This window comes from Clupea harengus, chromosome 21 (assembly GCF_900700415.2).
Source record: "Clupea harengus chromosome 21, Ch_v2.0.2, whole genome shotgun sequence".
Classification (NCBI taxonomy): domain Eukaryota; kingdom Metazoa; phylum Chordata; class Actinopteri; order Clupeiformes; family Clupeidae; genus Clupea; species Clupea harengus.
In genome coordinates, this window is record NC_045172.1 from 7,784,458 (window position 1) to 7,801,303 (window position 16,846).

Genomic DNA, 16,846 nt, shown 5'->3' on the forward strand with positions numbered 1-16,846 from the left:
AGGGTTAACCTGTATAAATGTCCTTGTGTCACAGATCATATTTCATTGCTACTTTATGAGATTTATTCCTCTCCCTCCCTCCCTCTCTTTCTCTCTCTCTCTGGTCTCTCTCTCCCACTGTCGTCCCCCCTCCCTCTACTGTATTTGTTAAAGTGAGCTGTGCAGCCCCCTCTGCATTTAAAAACACTGTGGACAGTGCTGAAGTTTGAATGGAATGTGGCTTTGAGCCGGAGTCTCTGCCCTGCGTTGGCTTAGACACGGCTCTTCCAGCTGCAGTCAGTCCAGATATGCTGTGGCTTACCCACTCTGGTACCATCTGAGGTGGTTTGGGCCTCTTTACTGGACCCGGTTCCGAGGGCAATAATAATGAGGTAGCATAATCACACACAATACTGTAACTGGACCTTTAAGGAGGTGTGGGACCTCACACAAGAAGATCCTCTCTTTTTTTATTTATTTCAGTCGCCTCGTGCCAGACTTTCAGACCATGCAAGGCAGCGGTGGAGAAAGCTGGTACCAGAGGAATTGGACAAGACTTATCTGGAATTAATACTATTTCCCCCAAATGTTAAAGCATAGAATGAAACCAGTCAAAACAATAAATTAAGCCCAAGACTACAACCAAGACCAAGGTTAGGCTCTAAAAAGGAAACCTCAAAAATATTTTACTTCGGACTGAGTGAACATTTTGCATTAAATTACACTCTGGATGGTTGTTATCTAAGCTTCCAGTTGGAGACTATGAAAATATTTCCATTTAAGGCCTGTCTGACTGTAATCCATACTTTTAACAAATGGTGAAAGGGGCTGATACTGAAAATATGTACATTGGTGAGTATGAGAGAGACCCTTGGCAAGACTCTTCATGCATTAAATATATTAGAAGTGCTCTGAAAATCTGAGCATTTTTCTGCGTCATTGTTGATCATCTCCATAGGTAACCCAATCCCTCCATACAGCTAAACCATGCACTCTAATGTAAAATTATCATCAAACTATTTTATGTTACATAATTTTATATAATATTAAAATATTTCATATTACATAATGCTAATGTAGTTGCTAAAAGTGATAGTACATTATAGAGCGTGAATTTGCATACACTTAATCTTTCAAAACCTAATTTAATCATCACTGATTTCATGTTTTTTAAATCAGCTCACCCGTGCAAACATTTTCAGTTAATCTATCAAGTTGGTTGATTGATTGATTGATTATTGATTGGTTGTTTGACTGGTTTATGAATACTGATTGATCCTGAAAAGAACTATCCCTACTGAGTACCAAGTCTGTTGGGCACCCATCAGATGTTTTGGATAGCGGACGGGACTCTTTGGATTGTCCGGAAGCAAACGGCTGAGCTCCAGACTGGATGTCTGGCCTTTGGGAGACGTCAGGAAGCCGCGGAGACAGAGACGCTTAAATCAACAGATACTGGAAGTCAGCAAAGACTGTGGCAGAGGACTGGGGCGTTGGTTCCCAATCACAACTGTTAGAAAGAGACACCTCAGGAATAGCCCTAGGCTTCACTCCTAAAGCCAGCATGGTTCAAAATCACTACTCCAGCAGTCATTGATAATGTATGCATTCAGTAGACATGATCCTGAATGCACTGTATCCAGAAAATATTTTCAGATTCTACAGTCTGTGAGAATGGTCAAGGTCATTGAGTACCTTGTTGGAAAGTTCTTGCCTTACAAAATCGCAGAAACACTCAGAACGGAATGACTCCAAGGTCAACGATACTCGATATTACGTAAGACCTGTACACACTGTCTTACATTTCCGACGGAACAGCTGGAGGACGACTGTCCATCACCTCCTGTGATACTCCTTAGAAGGATAGAAGTAGGCCACAGAAGCACCCCCAGGGGTGACATGACATCCACCACCATCTGTCTCCGTGTGACGTTAACCTTCGGTGGAGACGCCTGACATCTGTCATGTTCACCTGGTCACACCTGTTTGGTAGTAACCAGGAAAGGGCTCCAGGGGTCTCAGGCGAGCCATGATGGCCATCTAACCATGTTTTTCGCTTTCTCAGTTTCCTCACTGGCTACCCATGAATATGCCTAGAAAAAAAACAAATCCCACTTGTGCTTGCTAGGACAAGAGATGCATGATTCACCCCATCAGATACTGCTGTTCTGAATGAGCAGTATGCATGTGGTATGCTGTTCTGTATGTGCTGTACTTAAGGTTAAGTCAGAGTCCAAAGGTATGCTGGGGGATGAAGTCGAGGAAAGTTGTGTGAATGTATATCCCTCTGACGCAAGAGAGAGGGAGCGGTGTGTGTGAGTGTGTGTTTGAGAGAGAAAGAGAGAATGAATGGGGTCATTTCAGGAGGATTCGTCATGGCTCCTGTCGCTGAGAGGGACAAGTTTAATCTCTGTGGGAGACCCGGCCATGGCGTGCCGCTCACTCTGCTAGCTCCCTTGAGCCCCCGCGGAGATTAGCATCAGAGGTATGTAACCTGGATGGCCCGGGGTGCAGCGGCCCAAGCCCGGGGTCAAAGGGCAGCCAGGATTGATGGCCAGGAAACAAATGGCAGCTTATCTGCCATTGGCTGTCAAGGGAACAGCCTCAATTCCTCTCTGGCCTCTTTCTTGCTACACATTTTTGTTCATGTTCGCTCAGGTAGCGAAAGAGACAAAGCTAGGTGTGATGCTGTTTCAGCTGCACCTTTTAAGATCGACTGTTCTCTCAAAACAGGTTTATATTTGCAGCTGATTGGATTGAAAGTTGAAAATACTAAATTCTCACAGCAAAACATATACTTGAGTGTAATTGTTTCTCAGCTAAAAAGGTGTACATTTAAAATAAATTGCATGAATTTGAAATTCCATACTTTTGGTGCCTTTAATACATTTCTAGATTCCGAGGTGACATCCATCTCGTCTGAAGAAGATCTGCATAAGTAAAGCAACACTATGTATCAAGCTACTTCATGCTTTAATTTCTTTTAAGTGCACTACAGTATAATAAGTCCACCACTGTGCAAGAATTAAGTAAATATTAATATCCATTAACCAGAAATGTGATTTTAATTAGAGCTGTGATGCTTGGATGACTTTACAGTAAATAATATGGACCTTTATGCGCTTCATGCTGTGCTATACTGACATTCAACATCTGCAGCAACAGTAACAGTCAGGCCCTGTATGGTACAATATCCATCTATTAAATTAAATTACACTTAATTAAATTAGATGCCAAAGGATCACAATACATCAGAACCCTTGCCCACACATCTCTCTTTCTCTGGCAGAATCATTATTAATTCTTGATGTTGAGATGTTGAGTTTCAAGCATTCCAGGGAGACATTCCCTTGTCCTCTTTCTCTCTCTCTCACTCTCTCTCTCTCGCTCTCTAACTTCTATCCCCACCCTACCCCCATCTAAGTGATTGGCTATCGATTCAGCTTAATCTACTTACCTCCTGGTCCCTGGCAGACAGCACAGGACATGGTATAAATGGAACCACTGAAGGTGACCCAATTCAGAGAGTGGTGAAGCAGGGGCTGTGGGTTTGGGAGGGGGTGAGGGGTGTGTGTGTGTGTGTGTGGGGGGGGGGGGGGGGGGGGCGGCTGCTTCTTTAAAGGTTCTTGTAGAGTCAGTGCTTTAGGGATGAATTGGAGCACAGGGATTATGTTGCATATGTGCTGCTGTACTGCTGGGGACTGTTGAAGGATGTAAATGAGAAAAACACTAATGCTCTGTCTGTCTTTTCTATGATGTACACATGATTCATTAAAATACATTTGATTAAAAAGTAGTATTACTTTTCCAGGACGGCTGGTTGGAGATGTTTATTTTTGTGACCTAGTATTCTTCATCATTTTGTAAGATTCTGCAATACTGGTGATTCAGGATGATTCAGTATCTTTTCAGTGAAATAGCTGAATTTGTACTCTACTGTCTGGCACTCAACATCAGGCTGAATGCCAGAACTGCTCAGCTAACCGCTTACAACCACCTGTCCTGGGTGCGGTCCAAATACAGCATTACCTGGTGTCCCTTAAGCAGCCACTGGGCATTGAGATGGTGGCTAATGGCACATTTGGCAATCACACCTCCAGTGACCTCTCCTGACCCTCCAGAGTCTCAGTGATGCCGTGTGACGTGCCCTTCAGCTTTATCTTCATTTCTGCTTCAGTGTATAAGCCCCCCATAACATCCAGTGTGAAATCCTGTGTGAAATGACTTAGGTTACATATCTCTTAGTACTGCTATCTAGTAGTAGTATTATCATCTCTAGTCATTCGTATCTTGCGTATTCACAATAAGCCCAAAAGTGCTTAGTCACCCTTTCTTCAAAACGATCCGCCTTTTTCTTTTTTCAAAAGGTGTTAAGAAATAGTTTTGTGTGAGAATAAAACAACAAGTTGAAGTCAACTGCTGGTGACCCACACCCATAGGTTATCTGCATGCTTTCGTTTAAAAGGTGAAGTTGACCTGCTGCTGTCAGGAGCGCTAATGCTGCAGCTAGCCGCCAGGCTTTGATCTTTCCTCTGGGGAGGGAGCGTTATGGGAATCAGCTGTGGGAAAGCAGACGACAACCATCACCCCGAAGAGGCCTCAGATAGCAGGTGCTGCTGGCCTGAACTTCCCACCCCGGCATCCCCAGCATCCCCTCTTGTCACCCAGCCTCCTATAGGGTCCTGTGGCTCCTCACCCGACACCCGTGTTTTGGAGCTTGTTACATCCGCACTGAGGTGAGGGGAAAACACTTACGCCACTTGTCACGACACCAGGGTATCAGAGAGCTGTGCTTCATGGAACCAGAACAGCGCTCTCTCTCTCTCTCTATCTTTGCCCCGACCGTGGAGAGGTGAGGCAGAACGTCTCTCTCTCCCTCTCTCCATCTCTCTCTCTTTCTCTCTCTCTGTCTGCCCCGACCGTGGAGAGAGGTGAGGCAGCCTAATCATTCATCATTGCGGCTCACGCTGGCCACATCTGTCCTGCATCAGAGATGGGTCGTTGGTCAGTGTCCAAGGACCTCCCACCCTCCACCTACATGTCTAGTCTGAAGTCACTCTCTCTCTCTCACCAGCCTCCCATCAGAGCACATGGCATTCTTCACAACCTCTTCTTGCCTCTGATCAGTGGCTGGATCCACCGGGGGTTGGGGGGTGGGTGGAAGATCAGGAAAAGAGTGGCCTGGTCCGTGCTGTGTTGCTGTGTGTTGTGTGCTGTGCAGTGGTTCAGATGGAAACCAGGCAGCCGCGTTCTTTATCAGTGGCTTAAGGCCAGCCATGCTATCCCTCAGGGCCAGGCAGTGCTGGGGGAATTCTAAGCATTCCTCACACGCACAAAGAACACTGCTGTTTCCGTTGGCCTGTGCGTGCGTGCGTGCGTGCGTGCGTGCGTGCGTGCGTGCGTGCGTGCGTGCGTGCGTGCGTACGTGTGTGTTGGTGTGCGAGCGCTCACATACGCACCGGGGTTCTCGCGTGTGGGCTGGATTTGAGGAGCTCTGGAGATGAACCATCTTAAGCACGTGACTGGCGTGGGGGCTTAATCTGGTGTCGTGTCTCTTTATTATTACTGAAATGGATGAGTGGCCTTATCGGCCCCCAGCAATGATCTGTCTATTTAAAGTGGAGTGGCCCTGGTGAGGAGGTTTGGTCTGGTTTCACTCCGGTGAGCACCTCTTTATCACAGCTTGCTTGCACCGAGGTCCTGCAGTGAGCAGGCCATGCTTAGAAAGCTCACTAGCAGTTGATCCCTGAACACCTCTAAACCATGACCCCAGGAGTTCACGTGGGCCAGACCGGCAAAGCAGGTTAACCTGACAGTGGTCCACACATGCCATAGGCAAAGGGCTTATCCTACAGTTATGAAAAGATATTGTTTCAGGTTAGCATATCAAAAGATATGGATGAGAGTAATACAGTTTACACAATGGCTTGTGACCTAGTGTGACATAGAATAAACACTCTTGTAACATCCAAGGCAACATCTGGGCTTTCTTCACATAGGGACAACCATGACCTTGTTTATGTGGGAAGGACCACTTCAGAGTGAGACCTTCAACCTCACTCGAGGTTTGTTCAGAGAAAGCCTTGCAAGTTGTGGAGGTAGAGGTATGCAGAGTGAAATATTTCAAACAGTACCTACAGGTTATGTCATTTAGAGAATCTATTCAGAATTAGAATCGAATTAGAAAATAATTTCTGCACCACAATGAAACCAAGGAAAGCAGGGAAATACAGCCTTGTCTGAAAGGACTAAATCCAACCCTGTAGTGAGTAGAGAGAGAAGTAGTAGAAGCGAGGAGTGAAAGTGTCTGGTGTTGTCTCTGCTCTCCTGGATTTGCCGCTTTTTGAAGTTCCATTGGTCTCAGGCATGTAAATAAAGAGGCCACCACTGACAACCGCATCCCAGATGCTTGACCTAGCTACACACTCCAACCTTCTCCGTCTCGCTTTGGCTCGAGCCCCAGTGGGCAAGCCAAGGGATGCACCCAGGTTCCAATTGTCAGTAGAAACGAGAGAGAGGCTTTTAGAAAGCACATTTATCATGGACGTGAGGCAGAAAGGTCTTTGCCAAAGGACTTGAAGACATATGAGTGCAGACACCACACACACACGCCGCTCACCTAGAGACTCAGAGAACTTGCTGAGAAAGTAACACACATTCTAGATCAAAGCTCGTGTAGAAGCTGCTCTTTTAATTTTTATTACTCTATTTGATCTAGATTAAAACAGACTGACGTGGGGAAGTATTTCACTGCTTTTTTTCCACTACTTTATACATTTTTAATTTGCATGCAGTGAAACAGTATGCAAGTGACACATGGTAATAAATTAGCATATCATTTACAATTTAAAAAAAAAAAATTAGTAACAGTGTACCAACATTAATACTGAACATAAAATAGGAGCAACTAATCACAAAATGCTTTTTGTTCTGAAATTCTTCTGTAGATACAAGATGAGCAAAGTAACATTCAGAGACACACATTCACAGCGAATAGTACCAGTTTCAATGAGAAGATTACCGAGTCTCTTTACAGTTGCAGTTACAGAGTCCCAAAGCTCATTTTGAACTTCAAGCCTCAGGATTTATAAACTAAGGGTTCATGATATTTAGGGTTTGCACAGTAGCTATTCAAGGCTGTGCAATTCACTGTTTAAAAAAAAAAATCCCGATTCAAATCATTCAACATTTTTTACAAAACACATTGAATTTTACATGATATAACACGGTATTGTTGGCTACGACGTAGCAGCAGCAAAACGAAGTTGAAAGGTTGACTGATGATGACAGACTCCTGTCATTCTGTGGTCCTTGGTGACTCCAGTACTGTCTGTTCATTTCTGTTTATGTTAGATCCAACAAAGTCCGACCATCAAGAAGTCTCTTGAGTCTTTAAAGTGTGGTGTTCCCTTTAGAACTCCATTCTGAAGGTGTCCGGTTACAGTGTCAGTTCTATAGTTCACTTCACAAACACACAAACACACTTACAGAGAATACAACCGCTTGCCGAAGACAGTCCCTATGAAAAAAAAAAAAGTGTGAGGTAAAAAAGAATCAAAACTGACAGCAAACTAAAGGGGGTAACTTTGTTCATATTTTGGTCGTGTGGGTGAGTGTGTTTGTGTGTGTGTGTGTGTTTGTGTGAGGGAATGGGGGCTTCCATTTGAAAGGTGAGAGGGGGGGAGGATGTCAAGTATTGAATCTCACCCAGCCTAAGCTCTTCTGTGTGTGTTTTGGTTGGGGTGGGTCTACGCTTTACTAAAGGTGGGAGGGAGACTACAGCATGGGGAGGGGGAGGGGGGGGGAGGGGGAGGGGGGGTGTTGGAGGTAGTTCAGGGGCAGGGCAGGAAGGTTCCTGAATGGAATAGTAGAGTACAACAAACGCTTTCACCCCACTTACGCACACGCACACACGCACACGCACACACACACACACTACTGTGGATCCTGTGCTTCAGAAGACATTATTAGGCCTCAAGAGCATCAGATTCAATCAACCACAAAACACAGTTTCCCCTTTGAAGTGAATCCTCAATCTATTCTGAGCTGACATATCTAATGCCAGGTCCGGGCGCTTGATAATGGTGGGACCTATTGGGCAACGGTATCCTGAGCTTGCTGGGTAAAACAGGTGTTTCTGTGGGCCACAGCATCTGGATCCTTGGGGTGTTTGTTTGGATCTTTCACCCTCTCATGGAAGAGTTTTTAAGAGGATCCTCACAGCAGAGCAAGCTTCCTTCCAGCACACACACACACACACACACACTTCCCCCTGTTCACCCACTGTCCCCCTAAAACACAAGTACACAAACTCCATCTCTTCCTACCTCACGATCCACCCCCACATACAAATATGCACACACACATCACGCACCCACACACACGCACACGCACACACACACACACACAAACATGCACGCACGCACACACACACACACACACACACTTTCCCCTGTTCACCCACTGTCCCCCTAAAACATAAGTACACAAACTCCATCTTTTCCTACCTCACGATCCACCCCCACATACAAATATGCACACACGCACACACACACGCACACACACACACATCACGCACCCACACACACAAACATGCACACACACAAACAGGCACACACACACACACACACATGCACACACACACACACACACACACGCACACACACACAAGGATTTGTTTTTTTGGCCGTCTCCACGAGTGAGTGTGTGGTTTACTCTGTGATCTAGTGACATTACCAGAAGGATGTGGTGATTGTATGTGTGTACAGTGTGTTTGTATCTATAGCAACTGACTACTTATTCAGATAAAAAAACAAACACCTCACAGCACCAGTCTCTGTGCTCCCGCACCCGCCCTCCTCCACAACGTTGAGAAAAAAGGTAGACATTTTGTGTCAGCTGATGAAATATCTAGAGACATTGTTTTTTTTTTTTTACTGAATCACAGGAACACACAGAATCGCTAAACAAAGGGAGGGACAAATGGGTGGCATGACATCCTAACGGTAGAATACACAAAAAGCACCAGGACAGAGACGACTCGCGGGCTCACTGGGAATATGCTTCAAACAGAATCACTGGGCGGTGACAGAGCAGGGTCCTCGGACACATCAAGGCGTTCACCCATGACACATTCACACACACACACACACACGCGTGTGTGTGTATGTGAGTGCCAATAGCACCAGCTTGACGCGCGTGACCCCTGCAAATCCCAAAAAGGGAGAGCACCAGAGGGAAAGCAAGCAGCCCCCTTACCACCAACTCACGACCATCTCCACCATCCACCACACACTGCCCCCCTCCCTCCCCCCAAAACCCCTGCCATCCACACAAACACTCCACCCCCCCCAACACACATATGCCACCCTCTCCTCGCAGTGCCACTGGTGGGTCTGATGTGTCCAGCACTTTGGATTTAAACAAAACAAACCAAAAAAAAGGCAAAAAAGAAAAAATAATCATTATAATTATTATTATAATAAAAATAACATTAACGAGGATAAGTGTCTATGCTCCCACTTCACGGAAGTGAACATAAAAACAGATGTGTCAGCAGCACATGCTGAGCAGTGGTCTGGGCTCCACAGGGCTGGAGAGCAGGTGTGTGAGAGAGGAAAAGAGAAAGGGAGGGAGGAAGAGAGGGAGAGAGAGAGAGAGAGCGTCTTTTGTTCTTTCCTCCCCCAACTCTGCCTCTTCTCCTCAGCTGGTCTCGTTTTCAGTCTTTCCCCCGTCTTTTCTCCCTCTCCCTCTCTCTCTCTCTCTCTCTCGCTCTCTAATCTTCCTCTCTCTCCTTGCGTAGGTCAGTGTCCTTGGCACGTCTTGCAGCACATCTGTCTGAAGTACGCGCGGCTGCAGAACTTGAACTTCAGCACCAGTGGGCAGTATGCCACCTTGTTTACGTCTTTGCACTCTGGAGAGGAGACAAAAAAAGAGAAAAAAATGAGACACGGAGACGGGGAAAAAAAAGGAGAAAATGAAATGAAAGAGAGAAAAAAAAAGAGAAAATGAAAAGTAGTCATCCGTAGGATCTCCCTGGGTGAGAGGTCTGTCTGTAGTGCCGATTTCATTTATTGTCTTTTCCCCTCTCTTGCACTCACTTACTCACTCTTTTCACTTCTGTTCCCTCTCTCTCCATATCTCTCAGATCTGTGGCAGACAGACTTCCTTGCCAAGCTACAGCTGATTTTAAAAGCCAGGTTTAAGATATGATGGATTTCAAAGAGAGAGGCAGTCGGAAGACAGGGAGAAAGGGAGGATGTGGAAGAGAAACACAGAGAGAGAGAGGGATCAAGTAACTTAAGACAGAGAGAGGAAGTGTAAAGAAAGAGAGAGAAAAAGAGAGAGGAAGAGAGAGACAGACAGAGAGACAAAAAGAGTAAGATGGAGAGAGGGAGAGATGAAGATATGGAGAGTGACAGAGAGAGAGAAAAAAAAAGAGAGAGGGAGAAGGACAGAGTGAGAGAAAGAGAGAGAGAGGTAGAGGGACAGAGTTAGAGAGAGAAAGAGAGAGAGAGGTAGAGGGACAGAGTTAGAGAGAGATGTCCTGGCGTGATTCCCGCCACAGGCAGACTGCCATGAGGACTGCGTTGGTGAGCGGTGCGAGTGAGTCTGGGCCCTTATCAGGATGAGAGTGTCTTCCCTTATTAGGCCTTTTAAATGGCTCTGGGGGAAGCCAACAGGCTTGCTCTCTCTCTCTCCGTAGTTACTGCAGGCTCAATTAACTGACAGCTAATCCCATTACTATCCCCACTGGGTGGACAGCCAATCAGAAGATCCGCCCTTCCAACAGCAGCCAATCAAAAGTCTCTCCTCTCTATGCGACGCTAATTAGAGGGAATCTGTCATGGTAGCTAGCTAAACAGAGAGTTCTCGCCTCGTAACGTAATCATAAGCCAATAGGAAGGCTGTGTAGTTAGCATATGGACTGCTAAATTCAATAGAACAGAGTAGGTCAGCTCCAAACACGAAACAGGAATCTCTGGACATTGACCTTGGATGATTGTTTTGGACTGAGGTTGGGAGAAATAAAAAACAGGGCAAAAATGTGTTTATAAAACAGTTTGTCACTATCGGCTTTATTGTGTATATATGCTGAGTGAGTACAGAAAAAGAATGCAATGACTACATCAAATGCCAAAGATCCCATTGAAACCATTTAAGCACCTGGTAATGATAGCCCAAAATCAGGATAGGAAGGAGTGAGTGTGTGTGTGTGTGTGTTTGTGTTTGTGTGTGTAAGGACTCACCGTCACCATTGAGGATGGGTGTGGCATCGCACTTGCTCTCGCACTGTTGCATGGTGGAGGGGCGCAGGTTATCGGGGCAATCACTGGACAGCTGGCCCGTGTAGGTCAGACATTGGACCACTCGCATCTGCTGACCCAGGCCACACTGCGCCGAGCACTGCAAACACACAGGAACATGTGCACACACACACACACACACACACACACACACACACACACAAACAAACGTATATTAACAATCGTGTCAATTCAAGTTGGCCATTTAACACACTTGTTTGTTTGGTTCTAGATCTGCTAAGGACAAGACATCCCGTGATGCACAAATCGTTCGAGATTCCTGTGACCTTAGCATGCCATGAGAGTGGACCCACTGTACCTAGCTTCACCAGCAGCTTCACAATCCAATTAAGTCTGAGTTCAGCTGTGGGACTGAAAGGGAAACTGTTGAGCCAGTCAACCTGGGCGAGAATAAAGACGCACTCATGCTGCCTTCACTGGGCTCTAATCTCTGCTTTGACGCTCTGGTCCAGGCTGAACCTGTAGGGCTAATTATAACTCCCAGGTCAGTGGTTACCATGCAGTGCAGAGCTGCTGACACACAAGGCACAGGGCTCCTTACGGCAGGTGGACACAGCCATATCATGACTAAATGTATTTGTTTCACATATAGTTAAAATGGTAATGTGTTCGTATCACATATTCAACTGGCTCACACTTAAAAAAGAGGTGATGAAATGCAACAAGACTGCATATTGTCAGACAAGATTATGACTGCGGTAAATGTTATTTACAAAACATTGAAAAGTGTTTTTTTTTAAACTCCAATTCATAGAAGCGGAGCCTGCACCTAAGGCCTGTTCACTTTGAAATGACCTCACACACAAATGACCCCCTTCACATCTCTTCCTCTGGCAGATCTGCACGGTTGCTGCTTGAGGATTCGGAGCATTCAGATCTCAGATCCGCTGGGGGTGGCCGGGCCACAGCCGTCATCACCTGCTCGGCTCTCCTCTAAGCCGGGGACCCTGAGGCACCTCGCCAGGGGTTCCCACAGGGCCACGCTCTCTCTGTTCCCCCGGCGACATGTCATCTCTTCCAAATTAAGGGGGGCTTAGCGGGGCCCAGTGGCCGTGATAGACATGGGGACGAGGGAGGGGTAGGTAGGTACAGGGGGCTTCTTGAGAGGGATTTAAACCGCGGGCCCCCTCTGGCCTTTCTTGTTCTGTCGGCCACAACAATCCCCCTATTCTGTAGCACTGTGGCCCCCTTGATTATACCCTCGCTGGGGCAAACACTGCCCCTTTACCATGTCGCATACAGGCATGAGGCACCACAATCAACACTCTCCTCCCCAACATTCCCCCATCCAAGTGCCCCTAACAAAACGTCTGCTGTAGCTCCATCTGTGATCATAAAAGGAGGTTTTGAGCCTGTTTCAGTAATCCTCACAGAGCTCCCTCTGTGAGCACTGACAGATAGCTGATCTGATCAAACACGGGGCAGAAACATCTGCTAAACACGGCTCCAGGTCTGTCACAAACTACTGAGGAAAGCAGACAAGTTCTTAGAAGTCCCTGTGTAAAAAAAGCAGGTCAGAGGTACTGGGAATGTCTATATATATATATATTTAGATATCCGTACATATATATCTTCACTATCATACTTCATACATGACCAGATTCTGGGGGAAATAACCTGCTAATATTTTAAACATATGGGGATAAATAACTGTAATCAAATACAACAAAATGATGGTTCTTCAAGAACTGTAACAAAACATATGGCCAGGCTGATGAAGAGTGTGAGCCATATTCAATACTGTAGCTACTTAATAACCTAATCAGCCTCAATACATCTAGAAGGCAATAACCTAAACTTATCATTGTTTTAGGATGAAACAGGTGAAATAGTTCAGCAATACTTCAATCCAAAGGAGAGAATGAGATGAACCAAAGGAGCTGTGCACATTCCTGTCTAGGAACAGGGGAGGGGGGCAGATAAGAAAGCATGACAGGACAAAAGAACCCCCAAACATCTAATAGCCCTCCTGAAGGGGCGGGTGGGGGGGTCTGGGGGTCCATCTGAGAGGTGTCTGAGGCTTTGAGGTTACACGAGAATAAACTGGAGCTGAAAATAGAGCTCTGTGGTTAAACCGAAAAAGCATCCATTGCCCCCACGCACCACCAGACTTCAGAGGGAAAACAGGGGGGTAGTTGTGGTGGTCTGGTGGCCTGTGCTGGGGGATGGATGGCCACCGCAGCCAACCGATGCTACTTTGATAGCGTAAGCCTCGAAAAGTCCTGAAACTCCACTCTGTTGAGGGCTGTTATTGTTGTTGCCATTGTGTTCGTGCCGACGAGGCGCATTCCGCCACACATGACTCATACTTTAAACTTATAGCGCAGCGCAGATCCTTGAGGGGATTTCAGGTGACGAGTCGCGCGTCAACAGCACAGAGCTGAGAGAGAGAGCGAGCGAGCGAGCAGAGGAGCAAGACAAAGAAAGAAACAAAGAGAAAAGAAGAAAAAAAAAGAGAGAGAGAGAGAGAGAGAGAGAGAGAGAGAAATCGAGAGAAAGAACGAGACATAGTGAGGTCTACTGTCTTCTGTCCTAGCAATCACAACATGTGAAACCTCTGAGCCGGGGAATCTTCTCTCTGGGCTGGGTTTTGATGTATTTAATGAAGATCCTGACATTCTCTTCCAGTCCCTCTCCAGTGTATCTGCCTTGCGCGTCTGACTTGGCCACAAACTCACAACTGCTCTCCATATGACAATTATGGTGGCGGTCGAGTGCAATCCCCACAAAGCACCGCGCCATCAGCTCATGCACAGAAATGCTTTGTCCTCTTTTGGGTTGACTGGGAGATTCGATAATTCAATCGCCCATCTGCATGATTCTCCATCAGGAAATGCTCAGAGTCCTTCTCCTCCTCCATCTGCCTTTTGCTACTCCATCGTTAACATTTAGGGCCGTGACATAAACACCAAATGAACATGTCAAACACGACTCTCTGGGACATGGTTTCTTTTAAGGGGATGGGGGGCTGTGACCACACCATTTTGTAGCTGCAGATGGGACGTTTTAAGAAATCCCACCATTAAAACCAGAGGGGTTTCCTGCCCGTTTGCGTTTCTTTCTGTGTGTGTGTCTTTCTGTGTATGTGTATGGTGACTGGCGTAGTAGGAGTGACCGTGGCAGTCATAGCTGCCTGTGTGTGTGTGTGTGTGTGTATGGGGACTGGCGTAGTAGGCCTGCCCGTGTGTGTGTGTGTGTGTGTGTGTGTGTGTGTGTGTATGGGGACTGGCGTAGTAGGAGTGACCGTGGCAGTCATAGCTGCCTGTGTGTGTGTGTGTGTGTGTATGGGGACTGGCGTAGTAGGCCTGTCTGTGTGTGTGTGTGTGTGTGTGGTGACTGGCGTCTGACTGTGGAGGTCATACCTCCCTGTGTGTGTGTGTGTGTGTGTGTGTGTGTGTGTGTGTGGTGACTGGCGTATGACTGTTGCGCTCATACCTCCCCGTGTTTGTGTGTGTGTGTGTGTGGCGGTCGTACCTGTCCCCACTCCCCAGGGATCCAGCGAGGCGGCGGGCAGCGGCCCAGGCTGCAGCGCATGCGCACGGGGGGCTTGCTGTGGTCCATGCACATGGCCGGGGGGAAGGTCTTAGTCAGGTCACTGCTCTTGCACAGGACAATGCGGTGCTTGAAGCCAGGGCCACACTTGGGAGTGCACTACGAGCGGGAGAGAGAGAGAGAGAGAGAGAGAGAGAGAGAGAGAGAGAGAGACAGAGAGAGAGAAAACCATTAAGCCATTAAGACAGAAGTTTACAGCAACAGTAATGTAATGATATGTCAGGAGTACTTATTCTGCGTCTGAGTCTAACCATGTTATACACAGAAGCCCCGCTTTCTCACCTCTGACCAATCCAGTGCCACCCACTGAGGTGGGCAGGACTGGTTGTTGCAGGACTCGCGTTCGATTGGCCGGTGGGTGAGGCAGAGGCTGTCCTCCAGCGTCTCCTCCTCAGATGGGCCGATCTTACGGATGCACAGGACCGTCCGCGAGCGCATGCCGCCGTCACAAGTCTTTGTGCAGTCCGTCCAGTCTCCAATAAACCACCTACACACACACACACACACACACACACACACACACGCGCACACACACAAAAGTACACACATGTACACACACACACGCACACACACAAAAGTACACACAGACACAGACGTAAGCATAGGCGCGCACACACATCAGCTCACATAGTTAAACAGTTTATCACATTCAAGCAAGCCCCTGACACACATACCACATCATGACAAATTGTTTATTGCACTTTGGCCTACTTCTGATGAACCTCTGACACACAAACACACACACGCGCACACACACACACACACACACAGTTTTACACAAAGATCATAATATACTCATAACATTACTTTAAAAAAGCACTGACATCTTACAGTGCTTCTAATGTTTGCATTTTGTTTCTTGAAAATATACTACAACACGTGTTGTAGGTTGTTCTTAGGACTCGCTGGATACACAAGGAATACGGAGAGAAGGAGTGAAGTGTGTTTGTGCCCAGGGTGTGACGAATGGAACAGAACATTAAAGCCATCCGGGTAAATCCCTGACATGCCAAAATAAATGTCAAAATAAAATAAATGTTTTGGCACGCTCAAAAAATAAATCAATGGGCCAAAACATCAACAATAACTTGGAGTCCACAAACAAACAGGCTGTCAAACCTGTAGGTCAAAACCAAAAAAAAAGTGGCAGACGTGGTGTGACATGGTTAAGCCGCTGCCAATTCTGTCCCACGCCTAGTGAACACTGAAGAGGTAGAGCTGGAGTCATGAAAATAGAATGGAATAGAAATGGAGTAGAATCGCTTGCGACCTCAATGATGGTTATCGCTATGCTATGGATCAGCGCCTGAACGCATCTTTTGCCTGTAATTTATTCAATGGTTATGGAACAATCAATCAAATATCGAACTAAATCCGTGGACACCCAGATCAGTTATTGTACTTCATATTCCCTGTTTGACACAGAACATGGCATTGCTGTGAATAGAAAGGTCCATTCTCTCTCTGATTCTATGGCTAGAGTCCAGTTGGGGTTGTAGAGCTCCCTGCTTACATCGGCTGTCATCGTTTCATTCTTCATAGAGGATGAGGAGGTCAGCTACCTCTCCGAGGCCATCACATCTTCTCAGAAACCACACGACATGAGGAGTTAAACATTTTCAAATCAACATCGTTTTCACCTCAACCAACCTCTGAAGACAAGCCTGCCTTATAGCTTAGCTGCTGTTCCTGCTCACTCCTACACACAAACATAGACACTCACTGCCTTTAGCCTTGGCTTTGTGCAAACAAGCATAAACAGCCCACAGACTATTTCCACTAAATGACATGCCTCAAAGTCTTCCTCCGCTGCCTCAATAGCCATCCTTGGCCATCCTGTGCTTGCAAGAGTTGCATGAAAGCTTCTGGTACCTGTCCAAGGAAACCTACCTAACCCACAGAAAATCTCCACTCAACAAGCCTCACATTCAAGCATTCCTGAAAAGCCTACATACCAGCATTGTGTCTGGGGGAGCTAGATGTTCTGT

At 46.5% G+C, this 16,846-nt stretch overlaps 1 protein-coding gene across 1 annotated transcript in view; it reads right to left on the reverse strand.

Annotated features, from left to right (window-relative positions):
- Positions 1–8,631: 8,631 nt before the first annotated feature.
- The window catches only part of adamts6 (ADAM metallopeptidase with thrombospondin type 1 motif, 6), a 39,695-nt gene continuing 31,480 nt past the window's right edge, over positions 8,632–16,846 (reverse strand). The window contains exons 15-18 of the mRNA XM_031559181.2: positions 15,141–15,345; positions 14,781–14,957; positions 11,229–11,385; positions 8,632–9,892 (exon numbers count right to left, since the gene is read on the reverse strand). Coding sequence (XP_031415041.1) covers positions 9,783–9,892; positions 11,229–11,385; positions 14,781–14,957; positions 15,141–15,345 — 649 coding nt within the window. The 3' untranslated portion in view covers positions 8,632–9,782. The remainder of the gene's footprint in view (positions 9,893–11,228; positions 11,386–14,780; positions 14,958–15,140; positions 15,346–16,846) is intronic.